General features: G+C 60.3%; 1 protein-coding gene and 1 long non-coding RNA gene across 7 annotated transcripts in view; one reads left to right on the forward strand and one right to left on the reverse strand.

The window, feature by feature from the left end:
- SLC45A4 (solute carrier family 45 member 4) overlaps nucleotides 1-20,374 on the forward strand; it is an 81,063-nt gene extending 60,689 nt beyond the window's left edge. For 4 of the 6 annotated variants that reach the window (XM_045453515.1, XM_045453514.1, XM_045453516.1 and 1 more), the window contains 6 exons: nucleotides 10,837-11,025; nucleotides 12,976-13,155; nucleotides 13,728-14,764; nucleotides 15,354-15,453; nucleotides 16,465-16,676; nucleotides 18,608-20,374. In XM_045453515.1, coding sequence (XP_045309471.1) covers nucleotides 10,837-11,025; nucleotides 12,976-13,155; nucleotides 13,728-14,764; nucleotides 15,354-15,453; nucleotides 16,465-16,676; nucleotides 18,608-18,967 — 2,078 coding nt within the window. In that variant the 3' untranslated portion in view covers nucleotides 18,968-20,374. The other 2 variants (XR_006706138.1, XM_045453518.1) reach the window with 2 other exon arrangements.
- Nucleotides 2,996-6,443, reverse strand: LOC123585402. The gene is made up of 2 exons (XR_006706140.1): nucleotides 6,150-6,443; nucleotides 2,996-3,282 (listed from the first exon to the last, which is right to left on the reverse strand). It is a non-coding gene; the product is annotated as an uncharacterized LOC123585402 (long non-coding RNA).
- Nucleotides 20,375-21,900: the final 1,526 nt, after the last annotated feature.

Consider the following 21,900-nt stretch of genomic DNA (forward strand, 5'->3'; position numbering starts at 1 on the left):
ACTCCACTTGAGGGGCGCCTGGGTGGCGCAGTCGGTTAAGTGTCCGACTTCAGCTCAGGTCACGATCTCGCGGTCCGTGAGTTCGAGCCCCGCGTCGGGATCTGGGCTGATGGCTCAGAGCCTGGAGCCTGCTTCCGATTCTGTGTCTCCCTCTCTCTCTGCCCCTCCCCCGTTCATGCTCTGTCTCTCTCTGTCCCAAAGATAAATAAACGTTGAAAAACAAACAAACAAAAAAAAAACTCCACTTGACAACATCTTGTTTCGACAGTCTGTGTTCGACTTGCACACACAGCTGCCTTCATTCAGCCCTCAGGTGTCGCTGTCCTGTCCTCCAGGTGACCACAGTGAGGCTCCAGGAGCTACTGGAAACCCCTCTGTGTCCTCCTGGAGCCGGAGGTGCCTACCACAGTGCCTGGGTCCCCGTCGCTCACCTGTTGCCCGCACAGGGGCGTGTGGTCGCCCTGTTACCATTTTTTCGGGCCAATTTCTTCCAGGAATTAAGGAAAACGTCAGTGTCCCCATGGCCTAGGCATGAAACTTTTTAGGTGTCTGGTCTCACAGAAAGAGGCCAGGGAGCCCGGTGGGGGGCCACTGTGGTCCGTGATGGGGCTTCTGAGAACATGCTTGGGGCGGGGGGAGGGGAGTGGTTCCCAGAAGAGGGGGGCTTGGCTTCGGCTCTGCCCCTCCAGCCCCCCGCCTGGCCTACCTCTGGGAACTGGGCCCACACTGGGCCCCCGAGCTGCCCTCAGCCGTGTTTGTCTGTGACTCGAGGTGCATCCCGTGGGTACATGGGGCTGCCAGGTCAGTGGCGGGTGTCTTCCAGGCGCCCGACTGTCTTCCCGCGGGCCTTCCAGACAAAGGGCTGGGTGCTCCCGGGGTGACCCACGTTCCCTTGCAGCAGCTGAGGCACGCGGGAGCTTCCTGTTCCAGAAATGGTCCCCTCCCAGGGAGGCTGACTTCAAGGAGTAGGTTTAGGACCCGCACTGTGTACAGGGCCGGCCGGCCACGTGGCCGGCCGGCGCCCATGTGTCCCGTTTCCTGAGAGCAAGTGGACTCCCAGAGAACCTGAGCTCTCGAGGTGTCCTCCCAGCATCTTAAACTCCCTGCCCCGCTGAAAGCTTGACAGGGCTGCAGGGACACGGGAAGGACACTCGTGTTTGGAGCGGCCCCGTGCCAGGTACTGAGCTATGCGCTCTGTCTTCCTGTTGAATCTTCAGACGTCCCACCTCTGTCCGTATGTCTAGGTTACATGGGGGACAGGGTGTTCAAGGCCGGGTGCTCCCAGAGCCTCGGGCTGCAGAGCCCACATGTCCCTCTGGAGCTCAGCGGAGCCTGCCCCGTCTCCCGTGAAGAATCTTTGCCCTCCTTCCAGGCTTGGGACGTCTCGGTGGGTGGCCGTTGGCTTCTGGAAGCCATGTAGCTGTGAGAGGTGGCCGCAACTTGCAGCTGACCTGACCCGGGAGCTCGGGCAGGGCTGTGGGGTATGCCGTGCGTCTTGTGCACTGCAGGAAGCTTCTGGAGTCTTAGGCCAAGTGCTTTGTGTTTTCTTGTAAAACTCAGGTGACCTGGCGGTGCCATCATGAAGAGGCTTCTGCAGTATGTTTTCTAGAGCCATGAGGTGGCAGTTGTGTCAGTAGGAGGTGCTCCCGAGGGGTTCCGGGCAGTGGGAGGCTTGCGCCCCTAACTTTCCAGAGGTTCAGTGTCCCACCAAGCACATCCAGCCAGGCTGATGAGTCTCATCCTTGTTTGAAATAGGACCAGCGCCCCCCACGCGGAGGTGTCGGGAGCCCCTGGTGTGGGGCTGGGTTGGGGGGTGGGGCAGGCTGTGCACATTTATTCCCTGGAAACAGCCAGCTTCAGGGCCAGCACAGGGGCTGGAGAGTGCTTGTTTTGCCAGAAGAAAGATCATTCAGAAAGTGCTGGAATTTAGTGGAGCCCTGGGTAAGTTTGAAGGACACAATTTCTGAAGTCCTGCCTCCGTCCAAAGTAACTTGTTCTGGGGCGCCCGAGTGGCTCAGTCGGTTAAGCGTCCGACTTCGGCTCAGGTCATGATCTCATGGTTTGTGGGTTCGAGTCCCGCATTGGGCTCTGTGGTGACAGCTCGGAACCTGGAGCCTGCTTTGGATTCTGTGTCTCCCTCTCTCTCTCTCTGCACCACACCCCCCGCCCCCCCCCCCCCCCCCCCCCCGCTCATGCTCTCTCTCTCTCAAATAAATAAACATTAAGAAAAAAATTTAAACAAACAAAGTAACTTGTTCTGACGTGGCACAGTGAGCCCCAGAGAGCCTCCTGGGCAACCCTCTAACCTTCTTTATAATCGACCCACAGGAAAGCCCTGATGAACGAACTGACCACTTTGCCCTCTGTCCCTGATCTTGAGGGGACCCTCGCCGCCCCCGCAGCCCGCCCAGGTTGGGGACTGCACTTCTGGGTGTCTGAGCCTGCTCTTTAACCGGTGAGGAAGGGTAACATGGGGGGAACAGAGCCTAGGTGCTGGGGAGCCTCTGACGGCGGGCCCGGCTGGAGTCGAGCTTCTGGAAGGGCTGTGCTTGCACAAGCAGGCAGCACTCAAAGCCTGTTCCTCCCCACCTAAAACCGCCAATTGCTGTTCCGGGTGGGGGTCCTAGGAGAAGCACTGAGCTTCCTCCCCTTTCTTCTTCGTCCCACTCCCTACCTTCCCGTGGCTCTGGGATTCTAGAACATTCCGGGCAGCTGGAGGAGTGTCTGCCCCCCTCTGCCCAGCGCGGACTCTCCCTGTGCAGGGGACCCTTTCCTCCCTCGGGCCCACGCTCCAGAGCTGGTGGCCTCCGCCCTGGGCTGCAGACCCGCTGCCTGTCTCTGGGGGTGCCCAGGGCCCTCAGCGGGGTTCCCCACAGGGCTTGCCGACTTCCATTCATCCGAGGTCACTCGGGGTTGGTGGGCATTTCCCACAGAGCGCTCGTTCTCACGAGTTAAACGTTATCGTGAAATTCTTGTCTGAGAACACAAACATATCTTGATGTGGGAGGCTTTGTCTATTGAAAGAAAGAACGTACCTTCCCATTCCCGGTTCAGATCTTTTGTTAAACATTTATAGGCAACTTTCCCATTCCCCTGACCGCCCTCCCCCCACAAGTACCAGTTTATCAAAAAAGACGTCGCGTTGAATGGGAGCCGCCGCGCGTGACCAGCGTGGTCGCCGTTGCCCGTGACCTCACACGGCCCTCCGCCGATGCTGACACACCGAGCATTTCCTGTGAATGGGGAGCCTTCCTGGTCCCACCATTGTTGTTCAACTCTTGCCTGGGAGAAAACAAAAATTATTTACTACGGGCGGTATGGTGTTTGTTTAGAGCTGTGCTGGGAAATGCGCCGTTGGAGGCGTCCCAGCGGCGGCCGTGGCCGTGCGGAGACCCGGCTCGCTCGCTCGTGGGGCCGCCCGGGGGACGTGATGGGAAATGTTTATTCTCGCCCACGTGCTCGACAAAGAAAGCCGGTGCCCAGCTCCGAGGCCCCTCGCCCCAGCCGTTCCCCTGACCACGGCCGCTCAGCTCGGGGGCACCGGGGGTTTCCTGCCGGGCCACCCTTGCTCTGCAGCCTAGAGTTCACTTTGGGAGGCCTGGGGAGGGCAAAACTGAGAGGACACGGCCACCGGTCCTGTTTGCTTCTCCTGGGCTTTCCTGCCTTCCTTGGCCTCTGCTCCGCGGCCCCCTCTGGGGGCGGTTTTCTCCATGGGAGGACACTTTGGGGGGTCCAACTGGAGAGGACAGATGGGGCAGGTCTCCTCTGAGGATGTGTGACAGGGCAGGATCCAGCCCAGACTTCCCACCCCGAGTGTTCAGATCACGAGAAGCCAGCAGAGCCTTCTGAGCAGAGAGCTGCAGCTGGGGTGTGTTTGGAGGAGACGGCCCTGGACGCAGGGCAGGGGGCGAGATGAGTTAGCGGGGGTTCGAGAGGAGGTGGGAGGCCTGACCGAGGGCTGGGGTCGGCAGCACAGGAGCAACGGTGGACCTGTACTCAAGGGGTGGGACCTCCAGGCGGACAGGGATTTTGGGGGGGGGGTCACCCCCTGGGGAGGAGGGTCCAGCCAGAGTGAGGGGCACCGGGCTGGGTGGTGCTTGGGGTGTGGGGTGGGGCCGCATCCAGCCCGCGGTTTTGGTGCCTGCTGAATGCCAGGCGTGTGGCCAGCACTCTGCCTTCCTGGGGCTTCGGCTGAGTCGAGCTCACGAGGACCGGCTCAGTTAGCGTATAGGCGACCCTGGCGTCCTCCCAGAGGGCAGATCTGGGAGGGCTGCAGGGGTAGGGCCAGACAGCGGCAGGTGGAGGGGTGGATGCGGGGACCGGCACCCTCGGGAGAGGATGCCTCCCCAGCCTGCCACAGCAGCGCATCTCTGGGCGAGAGAGGGGCCGGGCGGTTCGCCCCCCTGCCCGCAGCCCAGAGCCCTCCGCTCGCTTGAGGTCGGCCGGCACTCTGCGTGACTGGGACACGGGTTTGGGGTGAGCGGCTGACCGGTGCCCGGCTCGACCGGTGTCCTCGTGTTTCTAAGATTTGGGTTTGAATCGCAGAACTGTTCGGTTTCAGTCACATGCCTGTTCTGAGAAAGGACTGACGACTTCCCAGTGCTCGTCTCTGACGCCTGCCCCCGCAGCCGCCACGCTCTTGTGCCGGCGTCATAGGCTGGGGGGCCACCTGGGCATCTGCGGGGGGCGCCCCGGTGTTCCTGCCCGGAAGGCCGCGGACAGCGCCGGGAACAGCTCACTGGAGGGACGCCGTGGGGCGGGCGGAGGCGCAGGGACGACTTCAGAGCAGCGTCGTCCGCGCCGCGAGTGCCTCACCGACCGGCTGGGGCAAGTGTGCTGGCCGCGCTCCCGCTGCGCGCGGTCTCCCCGCTCCCCGCGCGCTGGCACGTACCCGGCCTCGCACAGACCACGCGGCTGCCAGGGCGCCCGAACGCACCTGCCGCCTCCCAGCTCATCAGCCCATCAGCCCACCAGCCCAGCGCAGACCACGGAGGGACCATGCTGCCTGGAGCGCGAGCTGCTGCGTGAGCACACCTGAGGGTCTTCTGGGCGTCCCCGTCTGCAGCAGCGCCGGGCTCCCGCCTGTGCCGTCGGCCCCGCCGCAAAAGGGCAAGAGGCCTTGTTTTCCAGAGGGTGCCTTCGGTGGCGTGGCTTCCCGTCACCTGGACGGCCAGCGACTCAACCCGTGTCAATGGCGTGCAGCCTGTGCTAGGCAGGCACACAGGCTTTGCGCCAGCTGGACCCCGCTGTGTCTCACGCTCACTGGCCTTGAGGACTTCTCTCAGGACGCGGTCCTGGCCTCCCATCAGCCAGGGGCGGGGGCGGCGGATTAGCCGACAGTGGGTTGGGGCCGGGGCCGGGGCGAGTCTCCCCCGGGGCTGCTGCGCCAGGTCGGGGGGTCTGTCCTTGGCAGCCGGTCCTTAGAGGCTCCTGTCTGACACGGTGCCTCGCCAGGATGCTTACGGGTGTTTGTGTGAGTTCAGGAGGAATTACGCACAAACAGTTCTCTGTGGCCTCTCAGTGCCAGGTCACGGCCGTAGGAATGACTGACCGCGGCCAGAAGGAAGTGCTGGGCCACTGCTTATGTCTTTCCAGCTGAGGCCGAGTCTTTAAGGAACTTTCTTCCCTGGAGCTTCCTCTCTGCCTGTTAGCATGGTGGCCGTGGGTCCTGGAGCTGGTGCCCGTGCATGCAGTGAGGCTGGCGTCAAAGGCCCGTTGGTAGGGGTGCACACCCATCCACAGAGCCTGGGTGGCCGCATCTTGGGGTCCAGAGGGTGTTATGTTTGTCAACACCCGTGTGCCGGAGCTCTGCTCTTGTCCTCTGTGTACCCCTTTATTCCGCCCTCGTCATCTCAACCTTAGCTTCCTGCCCCGAGGGCCCCCCACACCTCCCCACCCTGCAGGTGCAGCCGGCACACCGTGCCAACCTCTCTGCCTCCTGTGAGGATAAATGAGATGGGACTGTGCCCCGTGAATCGTATCACAAGATTGTCTTCTTCAATGGGACATCAAGAAGCTGGAAAATGGGGTGGCCTGGTGAACTCAGGACATTGGGAGCCATCCCCTCCACCATTTAGCTGCCAGTCTCCCACCTGGACTGTCTGGGTTCTGCTGGTGGCAGTAGCCGACCCTGCCCACTCGTCACTCACCATGTGAGCCGTGGGTCCCCCGCCTTCCTGCCGTTAGCCAGCAGGGCACAGAGCACTCCTGGTCCCCATCTTGGCCGAGCTCGCCGTGCATTGAAGCAGGCCGGGAGATGTGGTGCTGAGTTCTGGTAAAGGCAGTGCTGTTGGCCTCAAGGAGCTGTGAAAGAGTCAGCTGAAACAATATTTAAAGTAAATATTGTTAAATCTGTTTAGTATATGAAATATTATTTGAAGTTAAATATAATTATTTATTTTGAGAAACCGAGCAGAAGATACGGCATGGTGGCTCCTATTGGAATAGCTTTGCTGCCGTTAACAAATTCTGGAAGAACGTAAAAGCGGCTCGCTGAAGCCACTGGAGAATGCCAGAAACTAGAAGGGAACGGCGTTAGGTGATTTCCCATCGTTTTACGGCCTTTAGCCTGAAGATGGGCCTTGTTCGGTGCCACACGGGGCAGCTAAGAACGCTAGATACCTGCACGTTTACTGCAAGACCCAGGGACAGCGTTCAGGCCAGAGTTTGAGCCAGGGGAACCCCAAATCCTGTGTCGTCTCTTCTCATGTGTCTGCTGACGCTTGAAACGTGCAGCCGTGGGCTGGACTTCAAGAAGCTCGGCCGAGGCTGAAAGAACGGAACGGAGATTTCTGCCGGCTCCTGCTTCAGGGGAGAGTTTTGCGTCTGAGTGCAGCCAGTTAGCTGTCTGTTGAAATAAAGGTATCGATACCCAGAAAGAAGAATGTAGCAGAGCGTAGAGTCTCTCTACACCTGGTCATTCACAGCATCTACAGCTCAGTATTCTCGGGGGATGAAACTGTGACCCTCGGTCACGAGGCCGCAGTGGAGAGACCGACCCCGAGATTGGGCCCCGGTGTTGGAAGCCTCAGCCGGGCGCAGGAAGTGTGCTCGAGGACACGGGAAGACACGCTCCTGTGGGAGTGGGAAAGCTCCAGAGAGAAGCAGGAACTGTTAAAGAAGAACCAGATGGAAATTCTAGAACTGAAAAATGCAGTATCTGGGAAAATTAAGAGGCGACTGGGGACGCCAGAAGGAAGACGCAGCACAGGATGAGCCGGTTGACAAATGACTGGCAATGGAGAACAGAGAGGACGAGATCAGGAACAGAAACCAGCAGAGCCTCGGGAAGCAGCGGGTCTGACCGACACGTGACTGATTGGAGTCCCAGAAGAGAGGAGCCAGGATGGGGCACACAGTGTGGAGAAATGACTGAAGATTTCCCAGATTTGGTGAAAGCTTTCAGTGTCTGGATTCTCGGAGCTCCGTGAACTGCAGGCAGAAGTAAAAAGGAAACCTCGCTTAGGCTCATGGTAGTCAAGGTGCTAAAAACCAACAAAAAAGAGAACATCTTGAAAGCGCCCGGAGGAAGAGAGGACCCGTTCCGTATATACGGTCACACGAGATGTCCCAGCCTTCTTTGCAGAAACTGTGATCTCTTCAGAGTTTGGGGGGGCGGGGCAGTTAACCCAGAATTCTTTATCCTGCCAAAATACCCTTTGAGAATAAAAGTGAAATAAAGAGGTTTTAGTTACAATAGCAGAACATTTGTCATCAACAGATTTCTGTAAAATGCTGAATCACCCAAGGATGGTCCTTCAGACGGAACGGAAGTGGCACCGTGTGAATACTCAGGTCTTCGGGAAGGAAGGGAAAAGACTAGAAATGATTAAATGGGAGGTAAAAATAAAAGAGGAATTTTCCTTTTCATTCCCTTGAAATACGCAGGACTGCCGAAAGCAAAAACCACAACACAGACGGGGGTTTACGCTGTCTGGAGAGGTGATGCGTGTGCCGCCTGTAGCGTGAAGGGACTTGGGGGCAAACACACGCGGACGTTTGCAATGTTCTTGCTGTTGTGCTGCGCTGACACCCCCAGACTGAGAAACCAGCGTGCCACGAACTCTGCAGAGCGGCTGCTTACAAAATAGTGCTGAAAAGCCAGCGTATAAATTAAAATGGAGTGCAGCAAAACAACATTCAGTCCACTTAGCCAAAAGTGGGCAGGAAGGAGGGCCGACAGAAAGCAAGTAGTAATGTGGCCGCTGTGGTGCCAGCCGTGTAAGGAGTCACGCTACATGTACGTGGACAAAACGCTGCAGTGAGAAGGGATCAGCAGAACGGTTGAAGAGCCACTGATGTGGACCGTCTGAGAGCAGCACCCTTTTCTTTTTTCATGTTTGTTTCTTTTTGAGAGAGAGCATGAGCAGGGGAGGGGCAGAGAGACAGGGGGACAGAGGAGCTGAAGCAGTCTCTGTGCTGAGAACAGCGAGCTCGGTGCCCGGCTTGAACTCGCGAACCGTGAGATCATGACCTGAGCTGAAGTGGGACACGTAACTAACTGAGCCCCCCCTCCCCCGGCGCCCCAAGAGCAGCACTCTTAAAATAGGACACGGTGGGTTGAAAACGAGGGGGTCAAGATCTGTTGGCGGCGGGGGTGAGCGTAGCAACAGCAGGTAGAGTAGACCTCAGGAGCGTGATGGGGGGCTTGTGGCCGAGGGGTCGCGCCGCACGAGTGCTCGGGTGAAGTACTTTTCATCTCACTGGAGAGCGAGGGCTTGTTGGGGGCCCCGGGGTCTTGGAAGGATCTGGTATCCTGGGGCAGGTGCAGGCCTGCCACCCAGGACTGGACGGGGGGTGGAGTCATGGGCTGGCCCAGGGATGGCTTAACAGAGGGCCGGTGGGTGGGGTTGGCTGGCCGGCCCCACGCGTGCATCTCAGGATGTGGTGCAGTACGACAAGCTGGAGCCCCTCTGTGGGTCCCCTGCCACGCAGGGACAGGTCAGCCAGTCACCACTCTCAGGAACGTACACCGTACAGGTGGCTCAGCAGCTGGGGAGATAGAGCAGCAGTGGCGTGCCCGGCTGGGTGGGGAGGCCTCTAGGGGGTGCCCCCCTCGGAGCTGCAACAGGAACCAGGCGCGGGGGGCGGGGGGGAGGGGACTGCAGGAGGTGTGAAGAGACCACACTCCCAAGTGCCTGAAGCAGCGGGGCCAGGCCGCGGGAGGGAGGCCAGGAGTGGCAGGTGGCCTGGTGTGCGCGTGCGTGGATTCTGCAAGGGGCCGCGTGCCTCCAGGCCAGTCGGTGTGGGTGAAGTTGTGCCGTTTTAAAAGCCACCTTCAGAGTCCGCGTACCCTGGGGTGAGAATGCTTTCCGCTCTTTGTGAAACGCTGGCTGTGTCGTCCACGCGGAGCGGTTTGGTCGGCGGTCCTTCCCGGCGATCGCATTGCTGGACAACGGGCTCCTGCACGTGGGCACTGGGGGCCGGCCTGGGCGGCTGTCACTGTCCCCTCTGCCCGCCTGTGGTGTGGAGGGGCGAGGCCCCAGGCCTGCCGAGAGACCGTAGCGCTCGTAGCTTCTCGTTCCCTGGAGCAGCAGCACGCTGTCTCTGCTCACTTGGAACAGGAGCACGATTCACCACCCTTCCTAACGTTCTCTGCGGCGTAGAGGTCAAAGCAGACACCTCGCATCGTGGACTGCGTGCGGGCACGTGGGTGACGATGCGGGCGGTGCTTTGCCCTGCCACACAAGTTTAGCTCTAATGCGCCCCGGTACCCCGTTTCCCGGCGCCCGCGGTGGTTCGGGGCACTAGCCAAGGGGTTGCTGGCGTGCCCAAGCACCTTTCATTTTCTACGTAAACTTTTCATTGGAGTAGGACACGGAGAGGTGCCTGACGGAAGTCTCCAGCGGGGTGACCTGGCACCAGCGAGCCCCATCCAGATCAAGAACAGAACAGGCCGACCCCGAAGCCCCTGCCCTTGCCAGGGGCAACCACCACCCTGGCTTCTGCCAGTAGAGACTCCGTTTAAATGGAACCCACTCCTGTGTGTGCTCCTGCGGCTGGCGTGTGCGGGGCCCGGCTCGTGCACCACTGCATTGCGCTCCCCAGCTGCTGTGCGGGCTCCGCTGCACGAGCGTGCCTTTCCACTGGCAGTGGCGTTGGGTCTGTGTGATAGTGGGGGCGGGGGCCTCCTACTTTGTCCCTTTGGGGCCAGGGCAGATTACCTAGCCACTGTCCCCTCCTGGAAAATGGGCACGAGAGTCCCTGCCTCCCCAGGCAGTGAGGAGGATTAGATGAGAGGGAGTAAGGAGGGGCCAGAAAGAGCACCTTCGCTCCAGCTAAACACGTACCAATGCTCCCCCTCTCGTTGGCTCTTCGGTGGCCGCGCAGAAGCCCGCCGCTGGGGTTGTGTAGCACGCTAGTGGCTGTGTGGCCCCTCAGAGCAACTCTGGGGATTGGTTTTGGCCCACGCGGCCCGGAAGGACAGCAGGGTGGGTCCTCGCTACTCTGGGGCCGTGTTCCCTGTGTGCCTCGGTTCTGGACTGATGGGGACACTGTGTGCGGTGCCTGTGAGATGGCGCTGAGTAGCGCGGGTGGCGTGAGAGGGCCTGGCCCCGCGCTGGTGCCCGGGGGTGCCTGTTCTCCACGTGTGCACGGCCGGTCCCAGCTCTGCTTGTTACACTCTGCAGCAGCGGGTCCCGGGGCGTCTGCTCCAAGGCCCGGGTGCTGGCCTCTGGCCACCTGGTGCTTCCCCGTTGGGATTCAGTCTTCAGAGCTGCCTGCTTCGGAGGTGGGCACTTCTACCCTGAGGGGTCTCTACCAGGCCGGGGCCTGCGTGTGTGCGTGCACCCGGTGCCCGGGGTGCACCTGTCACAGCCCGCCGTGTGTCTGCCGCAGGCCTTCCGGAGCAGTACTACAGCCTCACCTGGTTCCTGAGCCCCGTCCTCGGCCTCTTCTTCACGCCCATCATCGGCTCCGCCAGCGACCGCTGCACCCTGAGCTGGGGCCGCCGGCGGCCTTTCATCCTGGTCCTGTGCATCGGCGTGCTCTTGGGCGTGGCGCTCTTCCTGAACGGCTCTGCCATCGGTAAGTGCCCCTCCGCCACGCCACGTGCCCTACTGTGTGCACTCGCGTCCTGGCTGCGCGTGGCTTTCCGCTCCACAGAACACGCGTGGCGCCGTGGCGCCGAGACCGGCCGTCTGGGGGCTGGCCCGGCACTTCCGGGGCTGGCCGGGCCCCGCCCCCGCCCCCGGGCACGCTTGGCCCCGCTCAAGGAGCCGGGCCCCACGCAGCAAAGCCGTGGGAACCTGTTCACAGGGAAGCATTTCCTGTTGTGACCCAGCTTTTAATGCCTATCTGACACCACGTCCTGTTTCCAGCATCATTTCAGAAATTCTCTCTTTGTTTTCTCCTTTTCTCAGACTTGGTATTGAAAATGTCCAGACCCAGTTCGCTGCTTGTTTTTCTGCTTCGGGTACTCGTGTTTTGTTCTGCCTTTTTTGTTGTTGTTTTGTTTTTAATTAAAGCAGCTGTATGTGGGAAAATAGCTGTTGCCCTGAGGGAGTCCGTCAAAACTGTTAAAAACAAAAACCTTGTTTTCTGGCAATGACTTTTGAAGACGGAGGCTTCATCTGGGTCTGACGTACGCGAGCTTGGCCCAGGTCTGCAGAAGGAAGTCAGTGATGTGGGAACACCCGGAACACCTTTTGGGGTAGCGAGAGCCACACCCAGTTACTCAGGCCTGTGTGGGGACAGGCCGGGGCCGAGGAAGGACCACCGTACCGGGCAGCACACGCTTCCCCTAGCTGCACCCAGCCACCTCGTGCGGGGCGGCCTCCTCCAGCCGCGACGTCTTATGGCCCCAAGGCTGGGGGTGCTGCTTTGCCGTCAGCTGTGGGCCCGGGGCTGCGGGCTCTCTCGGGCTGTCCCCTTCAGCCTGCAGATCGCGTGTCCCTTCGCCACTTTTACCCAGAGAGAAAGTCGTGTCTTTCTCCGAGGCCATGTCTGTGGGGCGTTCTTGCGGGAACGTGGCGGTGCAGAGACTCGGGAGTCCGGCCCCTCGCCTGGTGACCTGTCACTTGCCGTGCTCACATTCTCCCGGGCATCCTCCCTGGGCCTCCTGTGCAGTGGGCTTGCTTGTGGCTGCAGCTAATATGTTCCCAGGTCCCAGGTCGTGTGCCTCTCCCCCGCCCCCCGCCAACCTCTACATCCTCGGGTACAGGGTGCCAGCCAGTCTTGGGGTTCAGGGCAGACTCCCCCGAGGCAGGTGCGACGCAGTGTGTGAATGTAGCTTCCTTTGGCCGCTTCCAGCCTACTTAGGGAAAGATTGTGCCAGAAGTGAGGTCACGTGCGTTGCTCCTCAGAGCCGCACCCAGGCGGCCCCGAGAATGCATTTGAAGCTCCCGGGGGAGGTGATGAGTGCTTCACGACTTCCGTCACCGGCACGCAGGACCGTTAGCCCGTGTTTCTGCTCGGGTTCCTTGGGTGCAGTCTGACTTACGAAACAAGATCTGCGTTGGCCTTCAAGGCTTAATTTTCCTTAAAGCAAATTGGAAAGTAACCGCGACAGGCTCAAGCCATCCTCCTTCGGGAGGTGCGAAACCACAGTGCGCGCTTGAGGAGGCGCGTGTGGACGCTGGGGGAGGCCACTCACGCACTCAGGATGCGCGGAAGGAGCGCCCCCGCGGTGTGCGCACGTGGGTGTGTGACTATGTCACACGGACGCTCCGTCAGGGCTCTCAAACGTGGCCCTCCTTCGCCAGGGAAGGTGGGTAGAAGGACCGTTTTCCTCTTAGCCACAAAACGTAAACGTAAGTCAGCTCTCTCAGGTTCGCCGGACAGCCCGTGTGATGGGGGAGGAGAAAATAACCCAGCAGATAACAGAAATGGACAAAACAAAGCCCATCTTCTGTCCTGAAAGTCCGTGCCAAGGAGCACACCCGTTTCTGGCCAGGCCACGGTGTCCTCTGTCTCCTCTTGGAGGCGGCTGTCTGCTCCGAGGGGCTGAGATCTGCCTGCTCCCATGTGTTCGGTCAGGTCTGTCCCTCGGCGATGTCCCCAGCCGGCAGCCCATTGGCATCGTCCTCACCGTGCTGGGGGTGGTCATCCTGGATTTCAGCGCTGATGCGACCGAGGGCCCCATCCGTGCCTACCTGCTGGATGTGGTGGACAGTGAGGAGCAGGACATGGCCCTCAACATCCACGCCTTCTCTGCCGGTGAGAGCGCCCCCCACCCCTAGCCCTGGCCCTCACCCTCCCAGACCTCACCCAGTGGGGGTTGGCTGGGGGAGGCTGTTCCCAAGGCCCTCCTCCGCATATCGGGGTGGACTCGATGGCCTGCCATGGCTTTACCTAGCCGCTGGTGGGCGAGGTGGCGGGCAGGCCGGTGCTAGTCTCTCCCTGCGTTTGGGTACCGTTCATATCCGTTGGGAACGGCAGCTTCCTGAGCTTAAGGGGTGTCAGTCAGTGCCGCCCGGAGTTGTGGGCAACCATCGGCTTCCTATCCTGGTGGATACCTGCTTCTGGTTCCTTAGGCAGGAGTCTCTTAGGTCAAAATGCCAGACTTAAGGTCAGCTGTAGTTTCTTGTCTTGTTTTTCCTCCCATTTTCTCACTTTCCAGCCCCCAAACTTGTGCTGACCCAGAACATAGCTATGAGTGGCGCCCTTGGCCTGTGATTAAGGGTGAAAGACCTTCTAGATCTTTCCTTGCCTCTCCTCTTCTTTCGGGAGGCGGTGCCAAGGCACCTTACACCGCTCACGGGCTTCCTCTGTCTCTCTCGCCTGCTCAGGCCTCGGCGGGGCAATCGGCTATGTGCTGGGGGGGCTGGACTGGACCCAGACCTTCTTGGGCGACTGGTTCCGGACGCAGAACCAGGTGCTTTTCTTCTTCGCGGCCATCATCTTTGTGGTGTCGGTGGCCCTGCACCTGTTCAGCATCGAGGAAGAACAGTACAGCCCCCCGCAAGAGCGGGGTGGGGAGGCGGCCGGCACCCTGCCCCCCGCCGCCCGCGTGAATGTTCTGGATGGAGGCGTCGCCTTGTTCCCGGAGGAGGTGCAGTCCGAGCACGAGCTCTCCCTGGACTTCCTGGGTGTGGACATGGTGCGGAGCAAGAGCGACTCTGTGTTGCACGTGCCGGACGCTGCCCTGGACCTGGAACCCGAGCTGCCCTTCCTGCCCGACATCGAGCCCTCCATCTTCCACGATGGCTCCTACCCCAGCACCCCCCGCAGCAGCAGCCAGGAGCTTCCCTGGACCAGGCCGTACCGCCTGGCCTCTGTGCTCAGGGAAACCGCAAAGGAGGACGTGACGCTGCTCGATAATCACTTGAACGAAGCCAAAGTCCCCAACGGCAGTGGCTCTCCCCCGAAGGACAGCCTCGGGGGCTACACCAGGGTGGCCCCGAAACCCACGGCCGCGTCCGGCTCCATGAGGCGGCGGAGGCACATGTTCCACCGGCAGGCCTCAAGCACCTTCTCCTACTACGGCAAGATCGGGTCCAACTGCTACCGCTACCGACGGGCCAACGCCGTGGTCCTCATCAAGCCCTCGCGCAGCATGAGCGACCTGTACGACCTGCAGAAGCAGCAGCGGCAGCGGTGCCGGCACCGGAACCAGAGCGGGGCCACCACCTCCAGCGGGGACACGGAGAGCGAGGAGGGGGAGGGCGAGACCACCGTGCGGCTGCTCTGGCTGTCCATGCTCAAGATGCCCAAGGAGCTGACGCGGCTGTGCCTCTGCCACCTGCTCACCTGGTTCTCCGTCATCGCCGAGGCCGTCTTCTACACCGACTTCATGGGCCAGGTCATCTTCGAAGGGGACCCCAAGGTGAGTGCCCGGGGCCCCGCTTTGGGGCTGGGAGGGACGGCGATGCGGGGGCAGCCGGCAGTGCCGACGGCCCGGCGCACCGCGTCGGGGGAGGCTGCAACCTTGGTGCCCCGGCGCCCTTGCGGCTGGGGGGCAGGCCCACGGTGGGCATCGGCCAGCGCGTGCTCCTGGTGCCGTGGTTAGGGGTCCAGAAGGGCGTCACGGGGGAGGAGCCGCTCCCGGGCCCGATTCCCGTGCACAGACCCTGCCCCAGATGGTGGTGGCTGGGGACAGGGACCCGCCTCTGTCCCCTGTGGCCTGGCTCACGCCTGTGGTGTGTTGCCTGGAATTGGGCCAGACGGCCCCGCCTCCACGCGGTCCCTCACCCTCCAGCTGCCCTGCGGGGCAGGCGTGAGGCTGGGAGGGGTTGCAGACGCCGCTGTGAGCGGCTGTACTGTGGCGGAGGGAGCAGCCCATCATGGTAGTGTCTGTCGCTGGTTTCAAAGTAAACGGCTCGCCTGCAGTTGAGAGAGAAAGTGACTTCCTTTCCCCAAAGAGTGTGGCGCGTGATTCCTGGCCGCCCTGATCCCCGGTTTCATTTCTGGAACAGGCCCCCTCCAACTCGACCGCCTGGCAGGCCTACAACGCCGGCGTGAAGTTGGGGTGCTGGGGCCTGGTGATTTACGCGGCCACCGGCGCGATCTGCTCAGGTAAGCGGTCCCCACGTGGGGGCAACAACGTCCTGCACCTGAGAGTCTAGGATGGGGCGTCCCGAGAGCCCACACGGGCTGCCCTCCGCGTGCTAGCTCCTGTCCAGGGGTGCCTCAGACGGGGGCTCTGGACAGGGCCAGGCTCGGGGCGATGGTGGTCCTGCAGGAGCTGTCCCCGTGAGCCCGGGAGTGGAGGCGTGAGGCGTGTTTGGGGCCTGCGGCTGTGGGAGCAGCCTGTCGCAGAGCAGAGGCCTTTCCCTGGGGGTGTGGTTTTGTCTGTGAGGAGGGAGGGGACAGGCTTCACTCCTGGGAGCAGCGCGCCCTGGCGCACGTTCTGGACGTGGGCGCAGTCGGGGTCGGGGGTCTCCTAACCAGGTCTGGTCTGGGTCCCGCCCACTCTCTGCTCCAAACCGTGGAGGAGGCCTCCAGCTTCCTGTCAGCCCGGCCTGGACTTGAGGGTTTCCGAGGTCAAGGCCACAAGGCAGCGGGAAGCCAGCCTGACCAACAGGCAGCACCGTCCGTGCTCTGTCAGAGGAGTTCCCAGGAAGGCACCGGAGACACTTCGTGGGGGAGGTGACACTAAGCCATTGGGTCAGGAAGAGTGAGCAGGAGTCCGTCCATCTGGACCCAGGCTTCTCCTGTGAGGAAACGAGCCACAACTTGAGATTCCAAATCAAGACTGGGCATGAGGCTGGCGAAGGCCAGCGAGCGGGTCTGGACTGGTGGGAAGGGTCTGGGCCCAAGCCGGCCTGCAGGGCAGAAAGAGGCTACGGGCTCTGGGACCTGGAGGGCGGACTTCCTTCTGAGATGCTGGAGCCCCCGGGAGTTGAGGGAGGCACAGGGGCGAGCTGCGAGCGTGGTGGGGGCCCCAGCGGGCAGCGGTGTGGTGGGAGGAGGGCCTCGGGGTGGCAGAGGTGGCCAGGGACAGTGGAGGGAGCCCGGCAGGAGTGAGGCGAGTGTCCGGCTGAGGGCCTTGTCGGTCACTGTCCCGTGGCCACGCTGTCTCCACAGCCCTGTTACAGAAGTACTTGGACAACTACGACCTGAGCATCAGGGTCATCTACGTGCTGGGGACGCTGGGTTTCTCCATCGGCACGGCCGTGATGGCCATGTTCGCCGACGTCTACGTCGCCATGATCATGATCAGCACCATGGGCATCGTCTCCATGAGCATCTCCTACTGCCCCTACGCTCTGCTCGGGCAGTACCACGACATCAAGGAGGTGCGTCCTGGGGGCGGTGGGTGGGAGGGGTTCCGTGGATGAGGCACTGGGGCGCAAGGTCACCCGCCTGAAAGGTACACCAGGTCAGAGCGTCAGACCCATTCGGCTCCAAAGCCCACGTTCGTTCTCCACTCATCTGTAGGCAGAGCTCCGCACCTTGCACTTGGGAGACATTTGGGATACGGACGATCCCCCGCCCCGGTCTTTGGTCCTGAAGGGACCGGCGAAGCTGCCACCTGCTCGGGTCGGTCCGGGGCACAGGCTTCCTGGCTACAAAATCTGCTCCTGCGGTGGCCTGGCCCACCTGGCACCTGCCTGGAGGCGTCGGTTGCCTCTTGAGGGATTTGGGTCGGGCACCTAGGAGGCTGCCTGCCCCCTAATATCCCCTCACAGACCCCTGCGGAGGGGAGCTGGGCCAGCATGTCCCGTCTAGTAGAGCGTGAGCCGCCTGGGTCGGTCCGCATTGGAGTGGCTGTGTGTAAACAGGGAGGAAAGAGGTGAAGTCCCTTCAGCAGCATAGTCTTGTATCTCAGCACCTCCAAAACCGTTATTCCCACGTGCATACAGTACCTCTCATTTCAGACCAGCTGTCTTTCACAGTGCTCAGTGGCCCCAGTGCAGGTGTAGACCATGACCCTGAAAGTGAAGGAAGAAACCCCAGAAAGCTCCTGTTTCTTGCCCTCTACACCTAGACTGTGTTTAATCTTCCCTTGGGCAATTATAAAAGCAAAATTAATCCACCGTGATTAGGTACCTGCCAAATACCAAACTAACGAAAATCGAAATCACAGCGTTATTTGTTAAATAAGCTTTTGGGTCATCGTATATCACGTGACTACAGAAAAAGAGCACAGGTTGTAAATGAACAGCTCAGTGGAGTTTTGGGCAACAAATTTGAAAACACAGCGCAGACCAGGCAGCCGTGTGACGCTGGCCCTCGGCCCAGCGGCTGTAGCACCACGCGGCCCCCTGGCCAGTGTCTGAAGCTTTTGTGCCTGGAACGTCTGCTGTTACTTCACACCCGTGCTTCCCTCCTGTGCTTGCAGAAGGCGGTTCTTTACTCCTTTGCCCCTGGCACCGAATGGCCGCGGGTTATCGCCCTGTTCCGCTGGCGGTGGCATTGGCGGCGCCCTCGTCCCGTGCGCGCTTGCGGTCCGCCTGGGATGCAGGGTGCGTTTGTGTGGTTTGAGGCAGAAGAGTGTGACCTTGTTCTCCCGCGGACGGGTAGCCGCTTAACGTTAAGGGTCACGTGGTCCCCACCCGCACTCTGGTGGCGTCCTTGTCCTACGTCGGGTCCCCATCGGGGGTGGGGGTGGTGTTTCTGCTCCCTGTATCTCTTCCGTCGGTCGGTCTGTCCTCAGACGAGGGTTACCCTGTTCTAAGTCGTTTTGTGATAAGACCCAGGAGCTGGTAGTGTGTGTCCTCCAGTTTTGTTCTTCCTTAAGATCGTCTTGGGCGTTCTTGACCCCTGACTTTTCATCTAAATGTTTAGAATCAGCTTCTGGGCTTAATTGGAAACACACTGACCACATAGATCAATTTGGGGGAGATTCAAAAACATTCCAGTGATGAGCCTTTCTGTCCATAGTTAGGGTATGTTTTTCTGTTAATTCTTACAGCATACCGATAGATTCTCTTGGACTTCATTTCCAATCACATCATCCGTGTATAATGAGATTCATTTTTTCTTTTCCAATCCTTAATACGTTTTATTTATTTTCCTTGCCTTATTGCAATGGCCAGAACCTCCAATACAGTGTTGAATAGAAGTGGGACGGGGTCGGGGAGACAGGCTGAGTGGTCGCCAAGCAGCCGAGAGGAAGGCAAGTTGCGTTTCCAGACTCTTCTGAGCTAATATTCAAGCCACGGGCATGTTGGCTGATGGTTCGACCGCCCCACGGCCCTCACTGTCCCGCTCTCTTCTCTTGCAGTACGTCCACCACAGCCCTGGGAGCTCCAAGCGTGGCTTTGGCATAGACTGTGCCATCCTCTCCTGCCAGGTGTACATCTCCCAGATCCTGGTGGCGTCCGCCCTCGGGGGTGTGGTCGACGCCGTCGGGACCGTGCGCGTCATCCCCATGGTGGCCTCCGTGGGCTCTTTCTTGGGCTTCCTGACGGCCACGTTCCTGGTGATCTACCCAGACGTGTCGGTAGAGGTCAAGGAAGAGCAGAAAGGCCTGTCTTCCCAGCCTTCGGGGGAGAGCGGGGGCGGCGGCGAGAAGCCCACCGTCCTGAGGCTGACCAGGAAGGAGGGCCAGCCGAGGAAGGTGGAGACGGAGTCGATGGTCTGAGCCTCACCCCTGCGCGCACACATTCCAGGGGGGGTGGCGGGCGGGGCGGTCGCCGTTGCTTCGGTGGCCGCGCTCGAGCCAGAGTTCCTTCGTGAGACGGGTGGAGACGCGGTAGCTGTAGGGTAGGGTCGGGCCGCTAGGCAAAAACACCACGCTAATTACTTTGTCCACGATTAAAGAAAATCATTTGAAATCTTTTTTTTTTTTTTTAATTGAAAGAGATCTTGTAATTTCACCTCTTTCGTTCTGCAGGTATATTATTCTGCATGTTTTTAAATTATAAACCAGATTTACAATAGCGACAAGCAGTTTAGAGAAAAATAAGATGTTCATTTCTAAGGTTACAATTGAAAACCAAAATAACCTGCTGTCCTTTGCCGTTTGTTACCTGAGTACTCCAGGTGGCAGTCACGCAGTCCGGGACTAAAATCTCTTTATCACGTTCTCTCTGGACGCCTGCAGGTATCTGGACTTTCTGTCAGATCTCCTGTCTTGTTGGTGCTGCAGCTATTGGAGAGTATTTTCCTTTATGATTATTTTAGAAGAAAAGTTTTCCTTTCAAAACTGGTTTTCTTAGGAGAAGCAGCATTTCCTCTTGTCCTCAGAGATTCTGACAGATGGTGCGTGGGGCAGCCCTGCCTCTGGGCAGCGGGAGGCGGCGGCCGCCCCCCACCAGCACCCGGAGGAGGCAGGGCCCAGGCAGGTGCACGCGCGTGTCCGTGCCCCGACCCCCGACCCCCCGACCCCCCGACCCCGTCGTCTTTGTCCGAAGCTCCCCGGAGAGGTTGTGGGCTCTTCATTGCACTTTGACTCGTGTTTAAACCGTTTGCTGGGGAAATCATGAGGGCAGAGCTCCAGGAGTGGCCTCGCCCCCTGGGTCCTGCCGCCAGGCCTACCTCGGGTGTGTGGGACGGCGGCCCCGGGCGTGTGAGCTCCTGCTGGGCCGCCTCTGACCTCTTCTGACCTCTTCGCCTGCTCACCCCGCTTGACGCCGGAATCCGAACGGTTGCCAGGTGTCCGGGACGGAAGGAAGGGCCGCCCCCCCGGAGGACTCTGCCCCGTTTCTGCTTTCCGCGTATGAGCCAGACGCGGACTTTGGGGAAGTGCGGTCATCAGATGCTGCAGCTACTTGGAAATGCTTTTCAAACCACAATCTCTTTATAACTCAGCGGTTTCTGCTTCTCTTACTTGGAATGGTCAGTCTAAGCCTCCTGGTGTCACCTGGACACAGACAGTGGTGATACTTCGCTGCCTCAAGTTTTTTTAAATAAAGAACTTTAAGATGCATGAGGAACCATGCTGCAATATGATCATTCTAAAGCAAATATATATCTATATATATATATATTTCAAGATGAGACTAAGCAGTTTTTAAATAAATTACTTGAATTTTCTGTGTATTCAAAAGAATGGCTGTGTAGCGTACTTGGCCGGCCCCTGGTCGTGCCGCGCCTCCTGGCCGCCGGTGGCGCGTGCGGGTTGTGTTTTGTGTCTGTGGAGCTGTGGTGCCTGCCCGCGTCGGTCCCCTTCCACGCAGGAGCCCCGGACCTCAGAGAACCGGCATGAAGACGTGAGCGTTTTCTCTGTGTTCAGACCCGCTGGCCTCGTGAATGTTGAGCTCCGACGGGGAATGTCCGTCGTGCCGCTGGAAGGTGCCGGCATCGACGCGAAGCGCCAGCCACTCGCGTGAGCCCCCCGGCCAGGCGCCGTTGGCGGGTCTCCGTTTGCAGCTCGGCCTGTGTCCCGATGGCCCTGCGGCGGTGGGTCCTCCCGCTTTGGTTCTCGGGGACCGTGGTTGGGGGTCTTCCGACAGCCAGAAGAGTGGGCGGCGGGGGGTACGGGTGGGGGGAGAACGTCCCCGAGTCAAGATCTGAAATGAACCAAACGCCTGCCACGCCCCCCACCCCCCCCCACACCCACCCCCAACTTCCCTCCCCTGCCAGCCCGCCTTCCTTCACCTGTGGCCGGTGCTCACGGACGGCTGGACGCGAGGGGCTTGGCTGGGACTTGGTTTTTAGGTGCGAGGGGCTCGGGGTGGGACCACCATTGAGAACGCAGGTTAACTCTGGAGATCCCAGCCTTAAACTTCCCCGTGATCTGAAATAGCAAAGCCCCCAAAGAACACTTCGTTAAAGCCACTGTCCGAAGGGTAGTCGTGCGCCCCTCCCGGCGACAGCACGGGGCACACACACCTCGGCACAGAAGGAAGGTGGTTGCCCTTCAGCGGAGATTTAAAGGTTTTGAAGCCGTTTGGGTGTTGATGACCAGGGTGTCTTACTCCTACTCCGTAGGTCCGGTCTGTGCACAGACCTGCGAAGGGAGGGCGCACCTTGTGGTTTGGATCAGAGGCGGTCCCCGCAGCTGCCTTCCTGGGCCTTTGCTCCGGGTGTGAACACGGAGGTGCGCCTCTGCCCTCCTTTGCAGGGACTCGGAAGCCTGAGTGTCTTCACCTGTGTCTTAAGAGCTGAGGGGACTGGCTGTTTGCACGCTGCGGCTGGTGTGCACCCTGGGGGCATGTGTCTCGTGAGGCCATATGTTCCTCAGGCAGACACGGCGGGGGGGGGGGGGGGGGGGGACCCTCAGCCCGGTGACTCGGAGGGTTCTGTGTCTGGTGGCTGGACAGGCCGCGAGCGCCCATGGGGTGGGCCTGCAGGTGTGGGTGCGGGGGACAGGCGGAACCGGCCTGGCGGTGGCCCCAGGGTTTGTGGGCACGGGTCAGAGGACTCCGAGCTCGGTGGGCAGGCGTTCGGTTTAGCTGCTTGCCGCGTAGTGTAGACGGGCTTGTTGTCTGTAGAGGTCAACTGAGGAAAGGATCTCTCCAGGAAATGACCCACACACGTGCAGCTGAGGTCTTTATCCTCTGCTGGAGCGTGTGCGGGGAGGAAGGCCTGCCTGTGCACCCCTCCGTCCCTGCTCCATGGGCAGAGGGCCTT

The sequence above is a fragment of the Leopardus geoffroyi genome, chromosome C3 (assembly GCF_018350155.1).
Source record: "Leopardus geoffroyi isolate Oge1 chromosome C3, O.geoffroyi_Oge1_pat1.0, whole genome shotgun sequence".
Lineage (NCBI taxonomy): Eukaryota > Metazoa > Chordata > Mammalia > Carnivora > Felidae > Leopardus > Leopardus geoffroyi.